We start from the raw sequence: 24,486 nt of genomic DNA, 5'->3' as shown, positions 1-24,486 counted from the left end.
TAATCTTCTAAATGTCAAATGGCACTTTGAAAATAGAACATTCCATTACCAATAAGGACCTGAAACTTTGTGCTTTTTAAATGTTTGCTTTGTACCAAGTAATACCCCAGGCCCCACCTGTCTGTCATTTCATGTTCAAAGGACATGTGAATACTTGGGTAATGCAGTCCTCACGGGCAGGTCACGAACAAATCAGCCAGCTCTGCAGCACTGCAGATTTCTTCATTGTTAAGAGCATTTTCAGGCAACGTGCTTAAGGTTTGGTCAGGGAGAGAGAGGTAAAGAGCACAGATACTTTGAGTTAGCAGCACAGCCCTCCCTTACTTGCAATGGCTTTAGCAGTAAAGCAGCAGAGACTGTGACCACTCTGTATTCCAACAAAGTCCCCACAATTTAATCAGTGTTTAAAAGGAATTTAACTGAATGAAGGAGGGCTGTGTTAGACAAGCTTGGGACAATGGGAGATTAATACATGGGTAATGCTGAAGCTTCTTCTGGATCCTCCTGATATGCAACCAAACTCTCCCATCGAGTGACACTCCCAGGGCAGGGATGGATTTCTGGTGGTGGCCACATGTCATCAGAGAACATGACTCAGACAGATGCTGTTGAACCATAAGGAAACAAGAAATGACTGAATTCTATCCCAAAATGCCACACTTAGGAGAAAGTGCACTGATTTTAAAGTGAACGTTGTGGATACAAGATAGCAGCCTTTTCCTTTTCTTCCTCCTGTCACTACAGCCTCTGGGACTGGCACAGGCCAAAACCCTTTTTATGGCAAAGAGTTCCCACGTGTCAGCCATTAGATGATGGTCATCCAAGCAACTTCTGGTGTACTCCAAATGGGTAATTAATCAAATCAGTGTTCTACACAGAAATTGACTGAAGCAGGAGGGATGATTGAGCTGAGTGCATTTGGTATTTTTAACCTGAACATCAAGCAGATGAATTATGGTCATTATCTCCAGTACATATCTTAGAAGAGGGAGAAGTTACAAAGGTAATTTCTACCCACATCAGTAGGTCTAATACAAAGTAAAAAAGAAAAATGAATATGGAAACTGTTCTACAGGAGATACTAGAGGGAAATCAGTCCTACAAAAATTTTAAGGTTAATTTTACAGATTTTTAGGATGTTCTGGAAGAGACTGCAGATTTAGTACTTGCAAAACTAAGTTTTCCAGTATCGTTGCAATTTATTTCAATTTAAATGAGAACAAATTTAGGCTTGGATATATATATATCCACTATACCATTGTCAAAATGTTGTCAACTAACTGATAGCAACATGGAAACGCTCTGTTTTTCATGGCCTAACAGATAGTAATGCACAAAAGGGAGCCAACACCACAAATGGTGTACAGTAAACTATACAGTTATACATTCAAAGTATATCCTTCTCTCCAAAAACTTAAATTCCTGCTTACTCTTAGCACAATGTAATTTTTGACACAAAGGACTTCACCATATCAGCTCCATGGAGAAGGGTGACTTCCTTTACAAAAATAACAGCCATTATAGCTCTGGATTCTCTTCCAACAGTTGTAATTTCAATACCTTCTTTTAAAATTTAAATTACATCCAGTTAGTGAAGTGAGAACGGCTTCTGGCATATTTTCCCTGCATCTAATCATCACTTCCATTCACTTAAACTCTCTTTTTCCCTACAGAGGATTATTATCATTAAGCTACTCAGAGAGTGACAATAATTGAAAGATTTTGGCTATTGGAGTCAGAAGCATCAAGATCTGAGAAAGTAATACAGAGACAATGAAGACAGAAGTTGAAATGCTCACGTAATCTGCACCTGATTTCAATTAGAGATAGAAATCTCGTAGAGCCTCAGGAGAGATTTGGTCTGGACAAGCACCTCCTCGTTTCTATCCTGCTCACACATAGCGGTTCTGCTCCTTGCACTCCCTCCAAGCCTGCCCACTTGGTGACCCAGCTAATTACCCCTCTGAATCCTTCTCTTCTTCAAACCCACACTGCTGAGATCAGGTACACAAGGTCAGGTGACTTAGTGCACAGGTCAGTGCTGATCTGTAGAGCATCTGAGGCTCCTGAACTGTGCAGAAGCCTTGGGATATGAAGAGCCCATCTTTTCCTTGCTAAAGATGAAAAAGGAACTACAAAATTAAAGGGTTGACATAATTTACTGAGTATGTCTTTAGAAACATCTGGAATTGTTCTAATTAACAGGCTAAAGGAAGAATTAGATTTCAAAAACTGTATTACTGCCTAATTGTAAGAATCATTGTTTAAATAGCAGCATCTCTAAATCTTGCAGGGTTCATAATGTCAAATCTTCATATAAGGAACTGGACTAGAAAAGAATTTTCAAAAACCTCTCTAAGATTTTCATTGGACCAGAAGATCTTTCTGTACATTTTTGACTTCACTCAGGAAATACCAAATAATCAGGTTCAATTGTAAAATAGCATACAGAAATTAAAAATCTAAATATTTCTTTGTGAAGATTTATCATATGACAAAACATTGAATATATAGTAAAATAAGGAATAGAGGAAATTAAATGTAAGAAACTGCAAGAAAAAAATGAAAGATGAAAAAGAAAAAAATATTCCTAAATAAGAAAAACTTCTTATGCAGAGCTGAGCTATTCAGTATTGATTAACATTACAAAGGGATGAAGTCTCCCAGCAGTCTGAGCAGTACTTTACCCACCACAGCCCACCAGCACACAGCTTCAGAGTAGTCAGGATTAATGGCCTTGCTTCCTGGCAAAATGAACTCATGCTTGTATATACATGAATAATTTCACAGAATGCAACAACAGCTATAATAGTGTCTGACAAATATTCCAGTCAACTGTTTACTCCAAATAAAATAGCACTTTTTTTTTTTTTATCTGGAGAGTGTCACTGGAACTAAATCTTCTTTCTCTGTCTGAGGTACATGGGGAATTCAGAACTGGTGGCAGAGGAAATATGCCACCACTGAATTATGATTTACTGCACTTCAGTATTTAAAGCATTTATCTGTCCAACCAATGGGTCATGGCCAACTGCAGGATCTGGAAGCACTCCCATGCTCATGTGCCTGCACTTTTCCAGGCTGCATCCCTGCTCAAGTGACTCCAGTGCAAATGTAGCCTTTCTCTTCCAAGCTTTATGTGAAGCAAGTGAGGCCACGGGTCATAATGTGCTCCAACTCCACCAGATACCTCATGGCTCACAACACCCTTACAAGAGATGTGCTTTCTTAAAAGGAGAACTGTGAGGGTTCAGATGATTTCAAGAAGAAAGGGACAGAACAGGAATGTAACAAACTGAATCCCAGAGCTTCACTTAGTAAGGAGGGTAAAACCAAAGTGTTATGAAGTGGTAAAGGTACTTACAAAAGCAAACAGAAGGAAGAGGGATGTTTGAGCCTTTGATTGAAGAGCTCTAAGGGAAGGATGCTAAAACGACTTGGGAAAATCTGAAGAAAACAACAGAGAGTTGTTAAAAGGGAAGCATTTCTTTTTTGTATCCTCTGTCCTCTAGGCAGCTGTGTTCTTAAATGGATTGAGATGTACAAGCTGTTCTGAAGCAGTTCATCAATAGCAGGACCTAAAGCTAATGGACATTTTTCTCCAGACTTCACTGAATGCTGAATAAGGCTCCGAATTCAAAACCTGCTTACTTTTTTTAATTTTTTTTTTTAATAGTTAGATATTAATTTGCATTTAAAGAGCACAACAACTTCTACTGCCAACTGCAGATACATCATTTCAAAAACAGCTGTTGAGGTGTAGCACTTACGCCAGTGAAATCAGCATTCCTCTGAGAGTAGATAGTGGTGAAGAGAGTTTACACTTCTTAAACATTTATAAAGTCAGAGCCTGTTTATTTATGCACAGCGTGGTTGGTCAGGTCTGTGAAAACCACTGTCCTTGAATGTCTTAAGTTCTACCCTAAATGGAAATCTGTGCTGTGACTCTGGATATCTCCTTAGGTGTTTTAGTTTGATTGCTTGGTTGGTTGTGTGCTTTGTTTTCGTGTCTATGTATACTTATTTATATACATTTTTATATTATATATAAATTCACAGAGTGATTTGGATCCGGAACAATTCTCTACTGATTTGCATCACTGAAGGATGTGGCAATTCTGTTTGATGACTGTATGTTTCATCTCACCTCAGCAATTCTATCAGCCCCAGGAATAGTGAAAAGAGCAGGAGAGGCTGCCTGTCAAAATAATTTATACAGATTTAATTAAAAGAACATGGCAACAATCCCCTACTTGAACGGTTCTGGGAGAAATGTTAGTAAAAGCTGAGTTACTAATGTGATCAAGTCCCCTGCAGTTACCATTGCACTTCTAAGTGAACTTTTCTAAATAAGAATACTGTTAGGAGCTGCTTGCATTTACTACTACTTATCTTTAAATGCTGTTCATCTGAAATGAATAAGAGCTTACTGCTTCACCACGATCACAGCAGGTAAAACCAAACTGTGGAACTAAGCTAGTACAGCCAAACAAATATCCCCTCCCAGTCAGTCTCATTCGATTGCTGTGCATTTCTCAAAACAAAAATTGAGAAATAGCATCTCCAAGTGGAAAGCATTGCCATCCTATCAGTTTCACACAGATAACAAAAATGCCATAAGAAATTATAATCAAATACAATTAAAGACTCTAAATCTGGCTGAACAATTGCTAAACTAACCACAGAGTATGTTCCTTTGGGGATTGTCAGCAGTACTTGCTGAGCTCTGATTTGGTTGAAATCTAATTGAGCACAATATTTCTTGCAAATTATATACATCAGAAACATCCTTTGCTTTGTGTATTGCATTGAACATTGCCACACAGAAGCTGTAGACTACTTAGGTAAGAGCACAGACACAAACACTGAAATTTTTGTTAGCTGGCTAAATATGCCAGTCTCATTAACAGTAAGTTGAAATCGGAATGAAATCAGTGTCTGAGGTCACTGAAATACTCTGGCAGAGCCATTATTGAATTTCTACTTGTGTGATTACAAAGAGTGCATGCTTAGTCCATTAATTTACAGCATGGAAACCAAAAATCAATGAGGTGCTACTTAAAACTGCTTTTGTAATAATTACGATCATGTATGAGGGTATACGTGTGGTAGGGGAGTGTGTAAGCTGTTGTTCACAGTCTTGAACAGGAAAGCGATTACCTAGCTGTCTGAGCTTTATGTCAGAGACAGGGGTAGACAGAGCAGCAAGAATTTAACCTACACTTTGGGTGAAATTCAGACTGCAAAGGAAATGTTGCTATTTGCTTCACTCAAACTAAGACTTTTTCCCTGGAAATTTAACTGGAACTGAAATTCCCAGCAAGCAGTCTGGAATTCAGCATTGATCTATCCAAAAAACAGTGGCACAACAAGCATCTCAGTTTTCTTTAATAAAATTGCTTCCCAGCGAAGTTGCAGTCATGTTGGTAACGCAATAATGGAAAAGTTCTTTGTGAATGACAGTAGAATAAACTGACATCCTTTCAGTGGACTACACTGATTTGTTCTAGCTGTACACACTACGCACTTGGACCCTCCAAAGTAGTAAGGAAGTATTACAGATTTTCCCAGGAAATTTCCTTAAGAAAAAAGTGCATTCAAAGAAAATTGGCAATTTTGTATAAAATTGCAAGTCCAATTTTATTTTCCGCTCTTAATTTTGAAAGAAAAAATGTTATAAAAGAAAATGCTTAATTATCCAATATCATCTACTGAAAGTAACAGAATTCCAGGCATCTTAGTCAGAAATTGATGGATCATATCTAAGCTTATGAGAACTTACAGCCTTCTACTGCTTTCTAAAATAGCCTACTTCTCCCATTGCTCTATTGCCAGGAAATACGCAGTATCCCCTAAAACACTCCTTATGTCCCTTCAGACCCACCAACGTATGTAACCAAACCCAACTCAAAGCAGGTGATTTCTACATGCATTTGGGACAGTAAGATAAATTCTATTCTGATTTACACTTAAGAGACTGTGGCTAAATAGAAGCTGTAGGAAGAGCACTGTGCTCATCGGAAGCTTTGCTGTAACTTTTCTAAGATAACTGCAGGAGAGTAAGGTTTTCCAAGCACTGATGTAATGTTGCTGATGCACTACGTGTGGGAACAGTGTGAGAGGAAGTCTGTAACTGAATGCTGGAGTCTGGCACCACAGCCCACTGCAAGATTCAAACTGACACTTCAGTGGAGGGCAGTAAGAAAGGCAGGCTGACTCTGCAACCAAACACACGTGGACCGATGCACTAACCACAGGTGTCAGATGAGGTCTTCAGATTGTTCCAGTTCAGAATCACATGCTGGTTTGGTACCCAAACTGATTCATTTATAATCACAGAACTGGATGCTGCAGATGAATTTAAACAAACATCTTATGACTGTGTAAAACTTGATCCTGTTTCAAATTATAGAAGTGGGAATAAGTAGCTTAATTCCACTCAACTCAGTGGAGCTAAACCAGTGTAAAACTGGCATTAATGAGACAACAGTCAGGTCTGCCAAGTGTTTATGAAGACTAAACATCCTCTGTGAACCCCATATCAATCATATGAGTGGTTTTAAGTGATAATTTTAATGTGCTTATAAAACCATTTTTTCATTACAACTATCTCCAATTGGAAGACATGCAATGGCTGTAATAGCAGAGCCTAATAAAATGCAGTTGAATTCATTCTGAATTTTCTTTCTATTTTGAAATTCTTTTTATTAATTAGGCCTTGTGAGAGGTGCAATAATGAAAGATAGATTATGTGATCTCTGAACAAAGGGGAAGCAGTGCAGCAATAGTGCTTAACCACCCCTTGCAGCAGGTACACAAGTAGCATCACTTATTTAATTACACTCTCTGGCAGCTGAGGTTAGTGATTGCAACCAAAGTGACAGCCAGGAGGGGTGCCTGGAGGGATAGCACCACACAGCACCACCAACACACCATAAAATCCTCCCAGTCAGCAGTTACCATCATCTGCTGGTTTCCCACCAACATCACTTAACTCATAAGACTTGCAACTAAGTCCTCTATATGAAAATTCTGTCTCAGGTAGCAGTCTGCATTATTATATAACAGCAAAGTAAGGAAGAAGAGATTTCATCTGTGTTTTAAATAGGTAGTAGTTCATCAGATTGAAGAGTCCTTGTGTGGAAAAGTAAATTTCAGTTAGCCTGAAATAAGTAGCTCACCTGTCTACACAGCATTCTTTGCCCCCAGAAATGGAAAGGTCTCAGGTAAACAGTGACACTTGACTCCAGCCAGCAGGTTAGCTGCAGCTGATCTGACAGAGGCAGAGATGGGGAAAACATTCAAAATTATCCAATTCTCTTCTATGTGATTATAGTGTATTTTCCAGAGGCCTTTATTCTTCAGTTTTAAGCACCTTGAAAATAAGATGCCCATCAACTTCTTGGAGGAAATGAACGCGGTACTTGTGTGCTTAGGATCACTGCATAATAACCGTACAATAAAACTCAAATGAGCTCAGAGGAGTTTCGTTCTTACAGAATTCCTCAAGAAGCAATGGCATAGAGGGTACACATGTGTATGAAATATTTCAATTTGCTCAGCTGAATGCTAACAAAGATCTTATTCACTATATTCTAGAAAGTTTTGGCTTTTGGCGCATTTTCCTAAATTTTCTTCATTCTTTTTTGCCTGACTGATTTATTTCCTCTGCTGTGAAAGTTACAGAGAAAAGCAGAGTTGCTTGGCAGCGTGATGTGGGATTGCTGAACTCAGCTGTTTATGGCTTTCAGCAGATGTTTCTGCTTCAAAGAGAGTGTGAGAAAAAATACACATGCACAGATTTCTCCCCCTCCCAGTTCTGCATCTTTTGTCTCTTATCTTCCTCTGTCTCCAGATCACAAGGACAGCTGTGTTACAATGGCTGCTAGAACATCCTAGCCATGGCAGCTCTCACAGACAAATAAGAGCTGACCTTGCCTAAAATTAAAGCTCAAGACTTAACGTGAAAAGTGAAAAAATTAAGAGAAGTGTCAGCCCACGAACATGCTGCATCAGAAAGACTTTCACAGACAACCTAGCCATGAATTGCATCTCATTAAAATGAAAAGCAATGAGGACTGCTGTGTGTGAGAGGCAAGAATACAGCAGCTTTCTGTAGAGGATGCAAGTGGGACAGGCTGCCTTCCCTACTCTATATTCCAGGCGCTGTGCAGAGCACATGCTCAGACATAAGCCAAAGGCTGAAGAGTAGAAAGTACGTTTTCCAGCCAACCTCTGAGAAATGATTATTTTGTCAGAAATCAAAAAATAATCTCACCCTGGCTATCAGAAATTATAGTTATTATTGAATCTGCCTATCAGTTTGGAATGGATATAAAACTGTCCCATTACTCCACAATTGCACACCCTGTTCAATTTAATACATGTGGGGCTTTGCTCTATTTACATAATAATGAAATAAAACAATACTTTCAACCTGACTGGCAGAGAGGGAAGGAATTGGCAGCATATGAGACAGTTTTCTCAGCAAGGCTGGGTTACTGCATGAATTGGCTAAACATCCAGAATTTGGTTTTGATAAGTATTGTGAAGAGCTTTTCCAAACTCTCTGGATTTGCTGAGCAAACAAGCCTGATGCTTTCATTTGTGCAAGAAAAATGTGAAGAATGACCTTTCTCTTTGTGTTCCGGTCCTTCTGCTTCCCAACAGACTCAGCAACTCCAAAACAGACAAAAAAATGTAAGAATAAAAAATAAAATTATTGGAATTAGGCTGCAACATCTGTAGAGATCATGAATGCATCTAATTTCATGTATCTCATTGTCTCCTCTTTATTAACTAATTCCTAAAATGTAAATATATTTAAGTGGTATGTAACTACAGGCTTTCAAACATATCAAATTATAGTGCCTTTTTCAAGCAGATGAGAGAGGATCATGACCTCTGATAAGAAAGAAAATACTTTCTCTTTAGTATCTTCCACAGCACTCGTGCAGATCCTCTTGGCTTTCTGGCTTGGCCTTTTTCTGTCCTAAAGCAGGAATCTGTGCTGATACAGGTTAAGCACAGATTTCTAGCAAAACTATTGACTGATAGCAGTGTTATTTATTTTGACTACGGCAGGGCCAAGACACACCAGGTATGGAGCAGGGCCTTGCATGGAGGTGTTAGATGAACACTGAACAGACATGCTGTCATCATGACAGTTACAACGTTAATTCAAATGCAATCTTTCTGAACTCGTACTGCTGAACACATTGAAACAAAAGGGTGCATCAGCTTCACTCAGAGTGCTTGTTCCCGTGGGCTCCCAGCAAATTTACTCTCCCCTAACGCAGCTGAGGGCAGCCAATTAAGTCAAAACCACTCAGGATTCATATGGCTCAACAGGTTGCCCTGCTTCCCACAAGTACCTGCTCAAACAGCGAGGCATAAGATACAAATATTCCCCCTGAAGACAGCTCATGCAGACACTGCAGCAGACAGACAAAGTGAGGCAACGGAAACGGACTGTCTGCCTCCTTCCTGCAGACAGCTCACTCTTGAAAGAGATCCGAAAGGCATTCTTCATCCTTCCTCCGTCCCCAGCTCAGTGCTTTGATAAACACTCCTGACTTTCAAAGCAGCAAAAGAGGAGCCGTATGAAGGGCTCCTTTGGGAAGCAACCTTCTAACCCTGCTCTTCTGCGCCCTAGAAAAGACACTATTACGAGGCACAGCTGGCTGATCCTCTGCCATATGTGCAGATGTCCAGCGAATCTTTGGCACCTACAGCGTGCGCTGGAGACATCTGTGCCCTAATTTGACCTGAAGCAGGCATCCTAACATAAAGAGAAATCTTAAAATGCAAAGACAGCACGCAAAGATAAATCATTGGGTAAATCAGATGAGAAAGCGTGGAAGGAAAGAACCTTTAAAGCAATAGGTAGAGGCTTAGTTTTATTGTTCCTGAAATCGTTATTGAAAGCTGCATGTGTAAATTCCTGTGTGCCATTTTAAGCAGACAGATGCACATCACATCGTGACTGGCATTGGAAGCTCTGAGGGTTGCACTGGTAACCTGCCAGCAGCCTAAGAGACTGCATCAAAATACGCAAAATGCTTAAAATGCAATACTCAGAAGGCCATAACGCTTCTTGACATGTGACTTTCATATAAATGAAAGGAAATTAATTCTCTCCTGGGCTTCAATAATAAAAGATATCCACTGCTGATGTCTTCCTTATAAAGCATTTCTCAGGTCTGTACAAACCAGCTTCCCAAGCATCTACTACTATACTAGCAGCACCATGAGCCATGGGAACTCTGATCCTGCCTCAGTTAACAGTCAGAAGGACAAAAAAAAAACTGCAATGAAAAATCCTGATTCATGAACACCAAATCTTTGAGTTCTTGTGAAAACTGTTGTCTTCTGCTCAGACTTTACAGTAGGGCTTTGTGATCAACAGATACTGCTGCCTGTCTGCTGAGCTTTGCAAACCACACTGACCCCAAACTGTGCCAAGGGAAGGTGACCCGGATTCCAAATAATTAATAACTTCAAGCTCATTTGTAACATCTGGACAGTCTTCTGTGTATCCACACACTGGGCACAGGCTGTTTGTCTTCAGGTATGGCCAGCCACACACACTGCATGGCTAGCAGTTTTCCAGGTTTCAGGTGTGCTGTACACATATGCTTTACTTTTATGTTTTCCATCACTTTGCTGAAATCCCCACATGGTGCTTCCAGACAGAGGAAGGGCCTGCACACAACTGTAAAGGCTTTGTTGCTTTCCTCCATGCCCTGACGATATGAAACATGAGCTGGCAACATCATTAGCTTTTCCCATGCGATACTCAGCCAGAGTTCAAAAAAAATAATAAAATAAAAGTGTGTGTGCTTGTGGCAAGGGAAGTAAGTGATTGTGACACAGTCTGAAACATATAAACATAACATCTGGAAGCACTCTTCCTGAGTCTGCCTCTTTATCAGACAGATGGCTGGAGAGCTGTAAGCCCACGGGCCTCTCAAAAGGTTCAAGGCCAAGAGGATAAAGTGCTACATCACAGCAGTTTTCCATTATGTCAGTTTTTCTAAATGTCTCTCCATTCTCCCACACTCTGTTTCTCTGCCCAGTTAAGGAGACAGGCACTGCTGCGCTAGCAGAAATCAGGAGCACTGGGTGACTCCGCTCTTGTGCAAAGTAACAGAGTACAACATCCACAGGCAGAGACATCAGCCCAAGAGCAGACTGAAGCAGCTCGTACCAGCCCACCTCTAGGTTTGAAGGAGTAGGAAGAGGAGTCAGGCCTAGATCAGACCCTGTTGCTGCCTCTCAGTGCAGGTATAGGATATCCTGGCTTTAGCAGAGAAGCCAGCTTAAGAAATTCCCCTAACCCTTCATGATCCTACCCTTAATCTACTGTTATCATCCTCACACCTGACATCACACCAGCTGCTGGTTAAAAACAACCTTTGATCTCTCTCAGAACAGCTTTTATATGCTGTGATAGCAACCCAGAACACAGCAACTGTGAGACCTTTTACTGAAGCTGCTCTCAGCATAGATGTGGTACATCATAAACCAACCATATTTGCCTTAGACTGGAGCCAAAGGGACGCAAGGCTAAGACACACAACTGGTAGTAATAGCAAACAGAAGTCTCTCTTTATCTGTCCCGAGGACACATTTTAAACCCACCAGCTGTCCTCCAGACACAAGAAACAACAAGGGAAAACAAATGACCAAGCAGTAGTCTGTATCTTGTTTTCACTAATCAACACACTGTTGCTTTCTTCATCAACAGTTACTAGAATCTCAGCACAAATGGCATTACGAGGCAAACAAACATTGCTGATTTCAGGCTGTTTTCAGTTACTTGCTGTAGTGCTTGTCTTTCTGAATAAATCAAAGCTAAGCTATGGCTTGTGGCTTAGTGGCACAAATTTAAAGAGAACAAATATTTGTTAAAAAACTAAAAAATCATGGCCCACATATCCTCAATATTTAGCCATAAGCCATCACTGATATGATTTATCTGAAAGATGTCCCTTTGTTTTTTATTACTTCCATTACATCATGGCTGTTAGAAGCTGAGTGGTGCTGCACCTGGATACAAACTGCTTGCTTACATCATACTTAACTGCAATGCTTACATCATACTTTATCCATACACTAACACGACTGGAAAGAGGCAAGGAAAGGAAAGCAACACAGCAAGAAAAATAAGTAGCTTTATTGAGTCTGGGTGTTTGTTTTCACGGATATGAAGGGGAAAGAGTGCAGTGGCTCACCATAGTGTGCCTAGGAGAAATCCCCACTAAAACAAGCATGCAGAGAAATGCCAGAAGTTCCAGAGTATGTGCTTAACTACATCACACTCCTCATTATGATCAGAATGAATCCTGGGATACAGATTTATCTAGTTTCCACAAGTTTGTAGGAGGCAGCACACCAAGGCACTAAGAATTTACTACGTATTTAAGAAATATTCTGACTTCTCAGCCAGCATGGCATATGCAAAAATATGAAGAGAGAGCCAAACTGCACCTGCTGGTTGCAACTACAGAAGACCCCTTGTTCTTCTTTTCTGCTAACTCAGTTATCTGAGCTATGATAGAAAGAGCTGGTCATGCCAAAGAGAAGAACATGCTGTTATCCCTCATGACAAACTGTGTGAATGTTCATGAGGCATTCAAGAAGTGTAAATGTTTACTACTTTTCAGAAACTCTTTGGCAAAGGCTATAGAAAATACCTCTTGCTGCTAAAATTAACCAATATCTATGAATTTGTTGCAGGAAAAGATTATTCTGTGTTGATGCTGGAGCTCTAACATGGTACCTCACATCTGTGCTGACCTTGCTACAGAATTGCACATAGCCCAAATGAACTGCCTTGCTAAACCACCCTGAAAAAGTCGGTGGCAGCACAGAAAGAGCCCAGATGGGGGTTGCAAGTCCCAAACAAATTTGATCAACTAACTAGAATATTTGTGCTCTGCACAGTGGGTTTCAAGTGACACTGTAACTGCAATGCTCACAACACCCTATGCTCTACCAGTGGGATCCCAGTACTGCACCTAGGTTTCTCCATCCAGCTCTTCCTCATGCATTGACATTTCATTCAAAACTAGGCTTGTCAGGCTTTCAGAAGACAGGGACTATTTACATATACAAATATAGAGAGGCGTTCATTAAAGCATTGACTTTTATTTGCATAATGAGCACTAAAAATATTTTTATAGGTTAATTAGATTTCATGCAAATTATATTAAGAAGATTTAATTTGGAATTCGATAACCCAACTATTATAGCTCTGCAGTTGTAAACACACACATAATTATATGCTGTTCTAAAGCCACCTTTTCCCTTTCAAAACATTTTTTTTCTTATTTCTGGCAGAATCCAGTGATTTATTTTTACTTTTCGTTTTCCTTCCCCTCCAAATTCTCTGCTGGAAATCTCACTAGCTGCAATGTTACCAAGAGTGAAGCACATTGCATCAGTGAGCTGCTCATAACAATGGAAACTTCCACACTGTATGGAAATCTAATGCTTCCCATGCACTCTGACTGGGCACAGAATATAAATGTTCAAACCTGCTCAGCTTTCTGTACCTGAAGGTAGTAGAAACCCACTGCATGGGAAAGCAATGACTAACCTAACATCCAATGAAGATTTTATGCCACTCTTCAACTAACCCAGGTTTGAGGCCAGTAATAAGTGCAGAGCAATTGAAACATCGTTCAGATGTGTACTAAAAAATGCTGGGCATGGACTGATGTACAGCAGTTTTCTAAGAGTTCATTAAAATGATACCCAGCAAGAGCTAAATGATTTCCATTGAAACCAGCAGTAAGTGACTACGTTAGGTGTCATGGAAAAGTCAGACTGACTGTAAAAGCACCACTTTTATGTCCATGGAAAGCCAGACCATGTCTCAGCACAAACCCATCACAAAGCAAACAAACACTGGCAGTCCAGTTCATACGAGCTCTCACTGGAGTGCATGGCTCTGTCTGTCTGTTACCATACGAAATGCAGAGTACCAGTACTGAGTTACCAGTGCATGGCCTGCTAGTTCTGGAAGAAGTACTGCTTTGCAAAAGGGGATTTTTGCTGTATTGCAAACAAGACACTATATTCTAAATCTTTAGGTTATTTTGTACCAATGCCTGAAAGCTACAGCAGCAAGAATTGTTTGCTTGACGAGCCATCCACAGGGGCTGTGATACGTACAGAGAAACAAGCCAAACATTATGTTCAGTAAAAACCTCTTAAATTAAGGAATTTATATCCATGTCAAATGATCCCATCTCCCAAGCCCAAGACCTAACCTATTTTTCTTTCCTTTTCCTAATTTAAACTGATTAATTTTATTACCAGGAAATTGAGATGTCCTGTTACAGATCAGCAGATGGTACTGCAGTTAATGTAAATGTCTCCAGATTTCCAGGCTATAGTTTTAGTAGCTATGAATAGTAGTTATGATCACTATGTCTTCCAACGAGTGAATGCTATTATGGATATAAATGAGCTTCAAGTGCCAAGAATATGGGGTTTCATACCTGTTCCTTGAACTTGGTGCCATCCTCTGACAAATGACTGTTGTGGTTGAATGCTTTCCACCATTCCCCACCTCTTGTTTCACATCCCATTGCTGTGGGTCGCTTGTCTTTGCGTTGAGAATATTTACACCTTTCTTCACCTTTGCCCTGTTTGAAACAGAAATTGTAGAAAGCTTTTAAGACGGACCTCCAGGACTATGATTTTCCTAATGTAGCACGGGCATAGAAGTCTCAAGATATCAACAGTAAGCTAAAAATCAAACACGTTTCTAATCCATCAGTAAATTAAGAAAGTGATTTCATGAATGCGGATCTAAGGCAACCTATTGTGTTTTTTGGACAGAACCAACTAACTGTGCGCCTTTTGATGTTCTGCCAGCAGTAGGCTGGAGATATGACAAAAACTTAACTTGCAGGAAAACCTGCCCTTGAAGTTCATTTCTCCATTCCAGTAACAATTTCTTTCAAAGATAAATTTGCCCCAACGTAATAGACTTGGTAAGGCTCTGTTCACCTGTATCAGGACAAGTTTGTAGTTCATTGTTGCACAGATGAATATTTCTCTAGAGACTTTTTGAACAATCCATTTATATTTCGTATGGCATTCTTGTAGATACCCATGGATGGATTGTTGCTCTTCTGCCTGGCAAATCCATCTCAATGACAGATTTCCAAAGAAATTTCTGTTTCTTTTGAAATCTCCAGCCTGGAGAGAATATTGGTTAAGACAAGACTTTAATTTAGTGGTATTCTTCTAGGATACAAATTTCAGCCACTGTTAGTTGTTATGTCCTCTGAAAAATTAACTGTATTAATGCAGTGATGCCAGTGTCATCTGCAATAACTGTACGGAGGGTTAATTAAAGAACATTCGCTTAATTAAGTAACATTTGTATGAAGTCCCAGTAAAGATGCTATTTGGGTGCAGAACACTTAACTGCTGACCTTCAGCTCTATTACAAAGCATCAACAATAAGCAATAAAGGTATTTATGCAGACCTTCCTTTAAGAGACAGAAGGACAAAATTCCACCAGACCAGAGGACTGACGTAAGACAACGTGAATGCATTTCTTCAGACACTAAACACTTTTAAAACACAGTCATGAATAATTTGAGACAGCGTACTTGTCATCCTGCAGCCTTTTTGGTTTTTTTTTTTTTTGTTAACACTGAGACAAAACATAATTTAAGGCACAGAAAAAGAAAACCTTGTTTTTCCTCAGTAGAAAAGCAGAGTGCTTAATTCTCTCATTTGCAACATGGAACAGGATGGACCGTCGCAAATCACAGTCTTGTAGCAAAACTAGTGCAAACTTGACAAACCTGATGCATCTCTAGTGCCGTCTATTGAATTACTCAGAAATAAAGCTAGAAAAAGTGAGCAGATAATCAATTCTGTTACTGAAGGTTCATTAAAGCATTAAGCCCCATTAAGCTTTTCAGCATGCGGTTCAAATAAATGAACAATATACAAATAAACATGTCGTGCATAAGAAAACATTGCCACCAGTCCTGACATCTGTGCAAATTCATCCAAATGCTTTGGAAAGTATGTGTTTAAGAAGACATGTGGACGTATTTTAGGATACTACTGTTGCCTAGGAAATGAGGAGGAGTGAAAACTGATCTTTTAAAGACTTTGTTCAGCTGCACAAGATGGGCTTTCGAATGGTATAATGTCAGTCAAAATGAAGTTCTTCATGTTTGAATTTTCAACAGAATTACAACTTCCTCAGCAGCTGTAAATTGCTCTTTCCATCATGTAGCTTGACATAGTCAATACCTGGCCTTCTATTAATTAGGATGGTCAAGGTTAGCAGTAAAATACACTGCCAGAGGACAAAAGACCACAGCTACAATGCCATTTTGTTAATTAACTACAATATGGGGCATTAAGTTGAGTGGTTTTTCACATATGCCATTATATAAAGCCCATTAAAAAAAAAAAAAAAAAATTCCATACCAGAGTAAAGTAGGTTATGTTTAGTGAGCAAAATCAATGTTGTGATTGCACTTAGCACTGGAATTAGGGTATGAACACCCAGAAGATTGAACTTCCTAAATAAATATGCAGAAGTGCAATTTGCAACTCTCCCTCTAAAAAGGACATTAAGTTTTATATAACAAGGTCAATGGATGAATCAGAATTAAGTCAGACGGTACCGAGCCCCATGCATTTTTAAATGCAATCTGTATCCATATGCTACGAATGTTTTCACTTAATTTTTTATTTACTTAGGGTTTGAGTGCTAGCAAGGAAAAGTCTATTTAATTCCTTAACAAAAATCTATTGACCTTGTTGTATGCTTGTGATTAAATATGAATTTTTTAAAATCAGTAGTGCCAACTTTGTATATAAAAATTTGTAAGTTATAGTTATACCTCAATAAACCCTGAGACCGACGACCTGAAGGCCAAATTGTTTGACTGTCTCCTGTATTTACCCACCTAATCTATGCAATATATATACTCCAGCTCTGTTTACTTAAGTGAAGCAGGCACAGCGACAATAAATGGAGATGACAAACAGCTGAAGTACTCCAGGTTCCCTTAGTGCAGGGCTCCCAACTCCGACTGGAAAATCTCCCCTTTGCTGTGTTTGCTTATATCTCCTGAGAGGCATTTGCACAGCTCTACAACCCATATACCAGCACAGCCAGAAGCTGTCACTGGAACTTCCATCCAAGTAGAGTTAGAATCTCCCACTCCAATTTTACTCTTGATAAGTACTCTATTTTCTGTGGGTGTCACTAAGTTCTTCTGTACTCTCCACAGTAGTACTGATGAACACAAGGTCCAAAGCCTGCTGACCAGTAACCAAAGTCCCCTTATCGTTCCTCTGGATCCAAACCCAGATCCTGCTAAGCAAGCCACCTACACATGCACAACTTCAAGGGCAGCAGCTAATTTATTTGGATTTGATGAAAAGTTAAGCACAGTTTTCGATCTCCTGTCGAAAGCAGACCTTACAATGGAAAGATAAAAGAAAGACCATCATTAAGAACGGAACAGAACACCAGAGGTCAGCTTCAGTCCCACACTGCTGAGAATTCCATCTGAATGGGATTTTGAAGCTTTACGAACACATGGTAGCCAGAGTGGTAAGACTTCCTTGGTTCAACTTCTAAGGTTGTTAATTCACAGCACAGGAAATCCCTTCCTCAACTTTGTCTCAAAATGACTGGGTAACTTAATTTTCTCTCTTTAATTCTCCCAAAGGAAAAATGATAACATTCCACTACCTGCAGAACAAGAAAAGTCTCCAGCAGCTCACCTAGATAGCATTACATGATTTTCATCAAGACCAAACAAAGATGTTGACTTATACAATCTCAGAACACATTTGTCTAAATTTGCAATTTCCAACCAAATAATTAGTTTCCAATTCGAAGCTGTATACAAAAACTTTCACTTAGCACCTTACCTTCCTAAAGTGTCAAACCTGGAAGTGATGTTTCTAATTCTGCATGCTGATCAGCTGCAGATGAAAATCTTACCGTTCCATTTCACTGTCCTCAAACTACAAGATATCTCAGCAGTCATTGGACATAATAGTATAGAACTGATAAAGAAAGTAACAGAAAAGCAATTGAATCAACAACAGCCAGAGCTGAAGATGTGACTTACAATTGCAAAAGCTCAAGCAACAGTTCCCTATTTAAATTTAAATTTTAATCTTGCATATGTGCTTGTGGCCACAGAAGGGTTCTACCACTCGCAGCTAGTGCTATAGACAGGACAGATTGGTCCCTTCCAACCCTAGTTACTCTATGCTTCTATGATCACCTCTGTTACTGCAAAGGAAGTCATCCTCAAAGCACAGACCTGAGTGAAGATGTGTTGTCTGGGTGTGCTGTGATACAGATAAGAGATCTACCAGCAAAGCAGAGTCTTTCCTCATGTTTCTGCACTTCCCTGGCACAGCCATTGCTGCTTATCTGATCTCTCAGCGATCCAAGCAGGAAGCTAATCTTCTGGAGATTAATGCTAGCACCTTATTCAGGCAAAGAAGGAGCAGGCTTATGCCTCAGCAGCAGCAGCTGGCTCCAACACTGGGTTAGCAGTTGGCAAACTGCACTCTAAGAGAAAGTTTACGCAGCAGCTTGAGCAGACAAAGCTGCCCTAGAGAATAAAAAGCTAAATCAACACTAAATTCCTAAGATCAGTAAGATCCATAGTATCTGGAATCGTTTTCCAGACACTAAACCTTCTGGTCCTGTTAGACTGTTTCTTTTCACGGGGTTATACTTAGCTCTGCATCTCCTCATAAATGCCATGCTATTCTCAGCATGCTGTACTTTGATCTGAGCGCAGACTAGTTTTAGATCAGTGACCACTACATTGCACAGACAGCGTCTTCAGCTCACATCTGTTGTCCGAGCTGCTGTGCTGGAAGACTTTTCTTTAGGAAACATTCACAATGTAAATATTGAAGACAGATGCAGGTTTGGGTCTAACTGGGGGCAGGGGGATAAGGGCATCTGTGAGGCAGTCCTGGGGTTGTGAGAGCTAAGCATGGGCACGCCGCACCACACCATGCTGGACAAGGGGGAGCAAGAATGCTGGTGCTAAATCCTCTGCATTTCCTCATGTAAATCCCCATCTATTTATATTTTTCAAATTGGTGCTTCAACTTAACAAATACTGACCCCTTTTGGTCAGACTGCTGTGGAGTTTTAATGCTTCTTGCAGTTCTGCCATTAGCTGCCCAGGCAGGGGGAAGCCCTTGAGACTGGAGGTTACATTGTAAGAAATGGTTTTTACCCTATTTCCTGAAATGCTAGGAGCCTCCCCTGCTGGCTGGTTTCTGGGCTGCGCTCTACAACAAGTCCCTAACCTTCTTGGGTTTTGCCAAGAAAAATTTCAGCTTCTTCCTGCCATGATTTAACTTCACTCCTTTCCTTCTTTGTTCCCAGCGTAAATCAGGAGATTAAAGCCAGCTGCAGGAACCCATAAAACCAGGCAGGAGACTAACCACAGCAATTAAGCAAGATTTGTTTTATTAAGTAAGTCTTTTCCCTTTCATCTTTCTATGTGAAATGATTTGCTACATCTCATCACAGCTCTGAATGAACTAGACAGACATGTGTCTTGCAAAATAACGTTCATTAAAAGCCTTGTTGCTGGCCCTAGCTGAGAAGCCACAAGCAGAACAGAAGACTATGACCTAGTTAGCTGTGTCGACCTTCCAAATATGCTCCTTTAATTTGCAAAGTACATGGGCAGAGTAAGTGTGATTAAGTGGCTGCAGCCCTGCTTAGGGAATAAGGGGGATCAGATGTCAGCTCCAGGCTTCCTGCACGACTCTGCACCAGCCTCAGGGGCCCTAATTGCCTCCATCCTACCCTAGCAAGAGGATTTCCACCTGTGCTTCATGTGGCCACCTCTTTTCTTTAGAAGTTTTCATTTACAAGCCAAATACACAGGTGATCTCAACTGGGGAATTTAAGTACTAAATGTAGTAGGGAATACACTGCTGCTAATAGTGGCATTTCAAGCTTGTTTCCCAGTAGGTAGGCTAGTGTGAAGGGCCATCCATTCAACAATTTAGGTTGCTCTGATTGTTAGATTTACAATATGGGATAATTATTAGTATAATGGAAGACCTTGCTCCTAGGAGCATTTATTTTTCTTCAGGCATTTTCCTTCTCAAGTATCCAGATAAAGCCCTCACAAAATAATCTGAAAAAAAGGATAAATCGAGGTATTTAGTCCTCAATTCAGGTCCCTTCACATTTTCTTTTCACTTTTAAGAATGTCGGCCTATTTGAGAAAGCTTTGGGAAAAAAAAAAAAAAAAAGCCATATCAAAACAAAAAAAATGAAATGTTTCACATGAAAATGCAGTAATGAAATCCTTGAGAACCTCTAAACCAGAATGTCTAAGCTTCTTGAATATAGCTTTAATTCTGAGAGCAGCTGAGGCAGATTTCAGTATTTCTGAAACTTCCTCTGTCAGCTGAATTGCACTAAATTCAGCTCCCCCCCAAACTGCATATTTTGGTACTTCACTGTCCATCAAAATTATATAAATTCTTTCCACCGCCCGTGAGGAATCTTGGGATTTGAAATTGCTCAGAGGCTGTTCTTTTATAGTGTTTCTTACATAACTGAAATTCCCTGAGACACTAGGAAAATCAGCTATCTTTTATTTCAATGAAAATAGGTGCTTCAAATCCCTTAGGAAGCTTTGAAGAGCTCAGCTGCAAGGCACGATGTGGATGCTGTCAGCTGTATGTTGTTTTTTTTTTTTTCCTCCAAAAAACAAATTAAATGTGCTTTGGGATATTCAGAGTTTTTGGTTCTGGTCAATTTCCGTGGTTAACTCTTCATTATCCTCCCTAGTCCTCTTGAAGTATCCATTGTTTATTTAAAAAGAAAAGGAGAGGGAAACATTATCTGTGAAGCTTGGATGCTACTAGTGAAGTGTAAGAGCTACTCATTTAATGTTCTAATACATCTTGAGGCTGCACTGCTTTCTTCAGATCTGAATGTTGATAGACAAACTAAGGAAAGACAGGAAAATACATGTAAATAAAAGCATGAGAGAATGACACAACTACACAATGCAGACAATCCGGATTTGTCTTCCAAGCTGAGAGGAAGCCCAACCTGAATTTACAGCCTGTTAACATAGCCTTTCAGCAAAGATAAACACTGTAGGCTTCTAATGCTCACAGAAGCTACATCGGGGCTGCTACTAAGTTTAACTTGCACACCTGAGCTCATCCTGCTTCATACAAACAGCCACATCTCAATTTAGGAATCTCTGATTTGTTCTCAAATCCACCAGCTGAGCATTTAAACTCACGGCAGCTCACAGGGTCTGTAAGCATAGGGGACTTCTTGGCTACAAGAAGCTGCCCCTGCCTTGGATAACTTATAATTCTTATATTTTTGCAGTGCTTGACGTTGGCATCCCAAAATATAAAAATCCTTTTTCATTAGAAGGGATGGAAATTCTGTTGCGACATTAAGTGCTGTTCAAGGATGGAGCGGAAAGATCTTCCTTTCCCAAGAGTTTACCATATAACTATTATTCAGCAGAAGAGAAGGTACAAATCTCTACAAAAATAAAGACACAAGACTGCTCTTTGATCCTCATTTACATCACACTTCATCTGTTACTCACAGAATTAGCAGCAAAACCAGGCTGACGAGGAACACAGTTGGAGCTCTTCCTGAGACAACCTAAGTCTTGCAGCAGAGTTACAATAACTGCTGTACTTGGTGTGGGGAGCTTTTCAGACACTTAACCTTAACCGAAGAGGGGACAGTCTGAGTTTGCAGTTTTCTTGTGACTCATTCACCCTCCACATTACTTTAAGGAGTGAATGAGTGGAAATGCTCTTTTACGGATACAAGCCAAAGATCCATTTCATGGCCCCCATGAGGAACTGAAGGAAGTTACGCATAACCACATCCAAGTAAGACTCCTGAAAAGTTCATTAAAGCTGAACACTCATTTATAATGAGTTATTACTCCTTATATAAGCAAACATTGGAAACTACGCTTCTCTGCTCTGTTGAACAGTGAGCTGGACTAAGCAGATCTCACTCCAAAACATGCTTGCAGAGACAGAGATGGGTGTTAAGTAAACAAAAAGCTACCATGGTGAATCCAAACTGTAAATTCAGCTGCATGTGCTTAATACAAACTCACTGCCTTCACAGATCCAGTTCAGAACCACTTTTTGGATAAATAAATGCACTGAGATTTTATTTGCTACTCCATGCAGTTTCCCTTATTACAAAAAGATCTCTAAGCAGCATATCTGTGACATTCCCCCATCTGGGAGAGCAACAGCAGTGCTGAGGAAAATACTTATGTTTGCAGTAGTTATTAGGATTATTACTCAGACCCCAAGTGACTTTTTGAAGTAATCTTCCTCTGCAGTCCCTTTGTGTTTCTAATCCCATCTGCAGTCCCCCTTCAGCAGCTGTTATGGATGCAATCTTGCCATCAGCCATGAAGCATGAGGGCTGTGTTTCCTTTTCTCCTAGAGAAATACAATATTTCTGAGATCAACTGCCAGAAAGAGAAAGGGGCAGGCATCCTTAAAACACCAAGAGAGGAGTTATTCAGCCAAAATTTCTTTTGAATGTTATGTACTATACTATGTGTTTTTTCAAGTGCTTAAAAAAAAGGGGGGGCTGGTTAGCAGGTGGTTCACCCCCAGGATGCAGCACTCTTTTGTACTCAAATCAGTCTAGCTTAAATTGACTCAAGGATGGAACATTTTAACACTGTCCTGGAGAAGACAACCCCCCTGATGTCCTACACAGCAGGATTTTGCTGACTCTGCAGGTGCTATCATAACTTGTGCTTCCATCCATTTAGTCCTGCCTCCTCCCCATCTCTTTGAAGTACTGACCAGCACCAACCAGCCAGAAACAGCCTTTTGGCACAGACGAATCAACAAAGGAGAAAGATTGCTAAGAAAGATAAGTGGAGATTAAAATGAAAGTTATGGCAACAGGTTTCCTTCTTATCCCTTGTATTCCATTTGCTTTGCTCATCACAGTCTTCACACTTACAAAGAGTCACTGCAAGGCACATTAATGCTGCTGCTATTCTTGCACACCTTGTTTCTAATCTGTATGCTAAGTGTGAGATAGTAATGCTACAAACATGGTCTAAGGGGATACGCAGACAGAACTGCTAGCTTTTATGTCTGAATTGAGTCTTTAGTAAAAGCTGCCAGTGATCTACAGCCTCCAAATTAGGTTCTTTCATGCTTTAAGTTTACCCAGTAAGAGCACAGAATCTTGCTTCCTGAGGCAGTTGTAGGTAGTTTGTGCATTTAAGTACAGGTCTAAAGCCCTTGAGATCAGCAAATCGTTACAGAAGCAAGCACAAATACTGCTGCCTTGGCTCAGATTCCCACAGCATACATGGGTTTGCACAGGGCCACCAGCAGGAGTCAGAGCCAGTGGGCACTGCCAGCAAGAAGGGCACGCAATGGAGACTCATGGCTCTGGAGTGAGAAAACAATGCTAGTAAATTACAAATGAGTTGTGGCTTAGGGAGTTCAAGTAAGGTAGAAAACTACTCCTCTCTTCCTGCAGATTCTTATGTAGTATAAGCCCATATTCCTCTTTTTTTCAGAGTGACTGAGTGGAGAGGCTGATATTTTTCTAATCATAAAGAGATGCTTTAAAACCTGGTGTGTTTTACCTTGCATGAGGTGTATATGCTTGTAGATACGTACACTCAGTATTTCATACAAAAAGGTTTCTTGTTTCTCTCCATTCTATCTTTTCCTCCTCATGTCTCCTATTTCCTTTTTCTTGGCTTTGTATTCCTCTGCAGCTCCCTTTGTAACACTCCTTTTCCACTTCTCTCACTATGTTCACCTTGCTCTGTCATTTATAGGTTTCTCCAGCCAGCCCAGTCACCACCCTGTTGCAGTGAACTTACACCCTGCTCATCCCTGCTTCTCTTTAGCCGCACTGACAGGTAACCTCAAATCCAACCCTAGAGACTCAGCTCATTTGTTTGGATTCAGTTTGCAATTGTGTCATATAATAGTAGAGGTGTTATTTTATTCTATTCTCCAGCAGTACAGTTATTTTCAATAAGCATGGACTTAAGGCCCGTTCATTGAAGCTGCCAGATTCATTTGGAAGCCTTTTTCCACTTCCCTTTTGTACGTGTTCAGTTTGTTTTATTTCAGGCTCAAGTACAAAACTGCAACAGCAATTACTGCTGCAGAACACCTCAGCCATCTCTGTGCTATGTGATCACAGAGGGCTGTACACAAAGTCATCTTTTAATACTAATTGCAGATTATCAAAGAAAGGATTTCTCCTATAGAAACACACCAGCAAGAGCTAAAAGATACAAATACTACAGTCAAAATAAAAGCGTGACTTGACACTTTTTTAAACAAGGTACTGTTTGCCCTTTTCTAAAGGCTGAGAAGGCTTTTCGTGGAGATAGGATTGCCTTAGGAGTGAGCAAGAGGTCTGTGTG

General features: G+C 40.1%; 1 protein-coding gene across 5 annotated transcripts in view; it reads right to left on the bottom strand.

Moving 5' to 3' along the window:
• The window catches only part of TMEM132C (transmembrane protein 132C), a 180,151-nt gene that overhangs the window by 68,456 nt on the left and 87,209 nt on the right, over window positions 1–24,486 (bottom strand). For all 5 annotated transcript variants that reach the window (XM_048963980.1, XM_048963982.1, XM_048963983.1 and 2 more), the window contains one exon: window positions 14,511–14,657. In XM_048963980.1, the coding sequence (XP_048819937.1) occupies window positions 14,511–14,657 (147 nt within the window). The remainder of the gene's footprint in view (window positions 1–14,510; window positions 14,658–24,486) is intronic.

Source organism: Lagopus muta, chromosome 17 (assembly GCF_023343835.1).
Source record: "Lagopus muta isolate bLagMut1 chromosome 17, bLagMut1 primary, whole genome shotgun sequence".
Taxonomy (NCBI): domain Eukaryota; kingdom Metazoa; phylum Chordata; class Aves; order Galliformes; family Phasianidae; genus Lagopus; species Lagopus muta.
The sequence above is the reverse complement of the archived record's forward strand: the minus strand, read 5'-3'. Positions and strand labels throughout refer to the sequence as shown.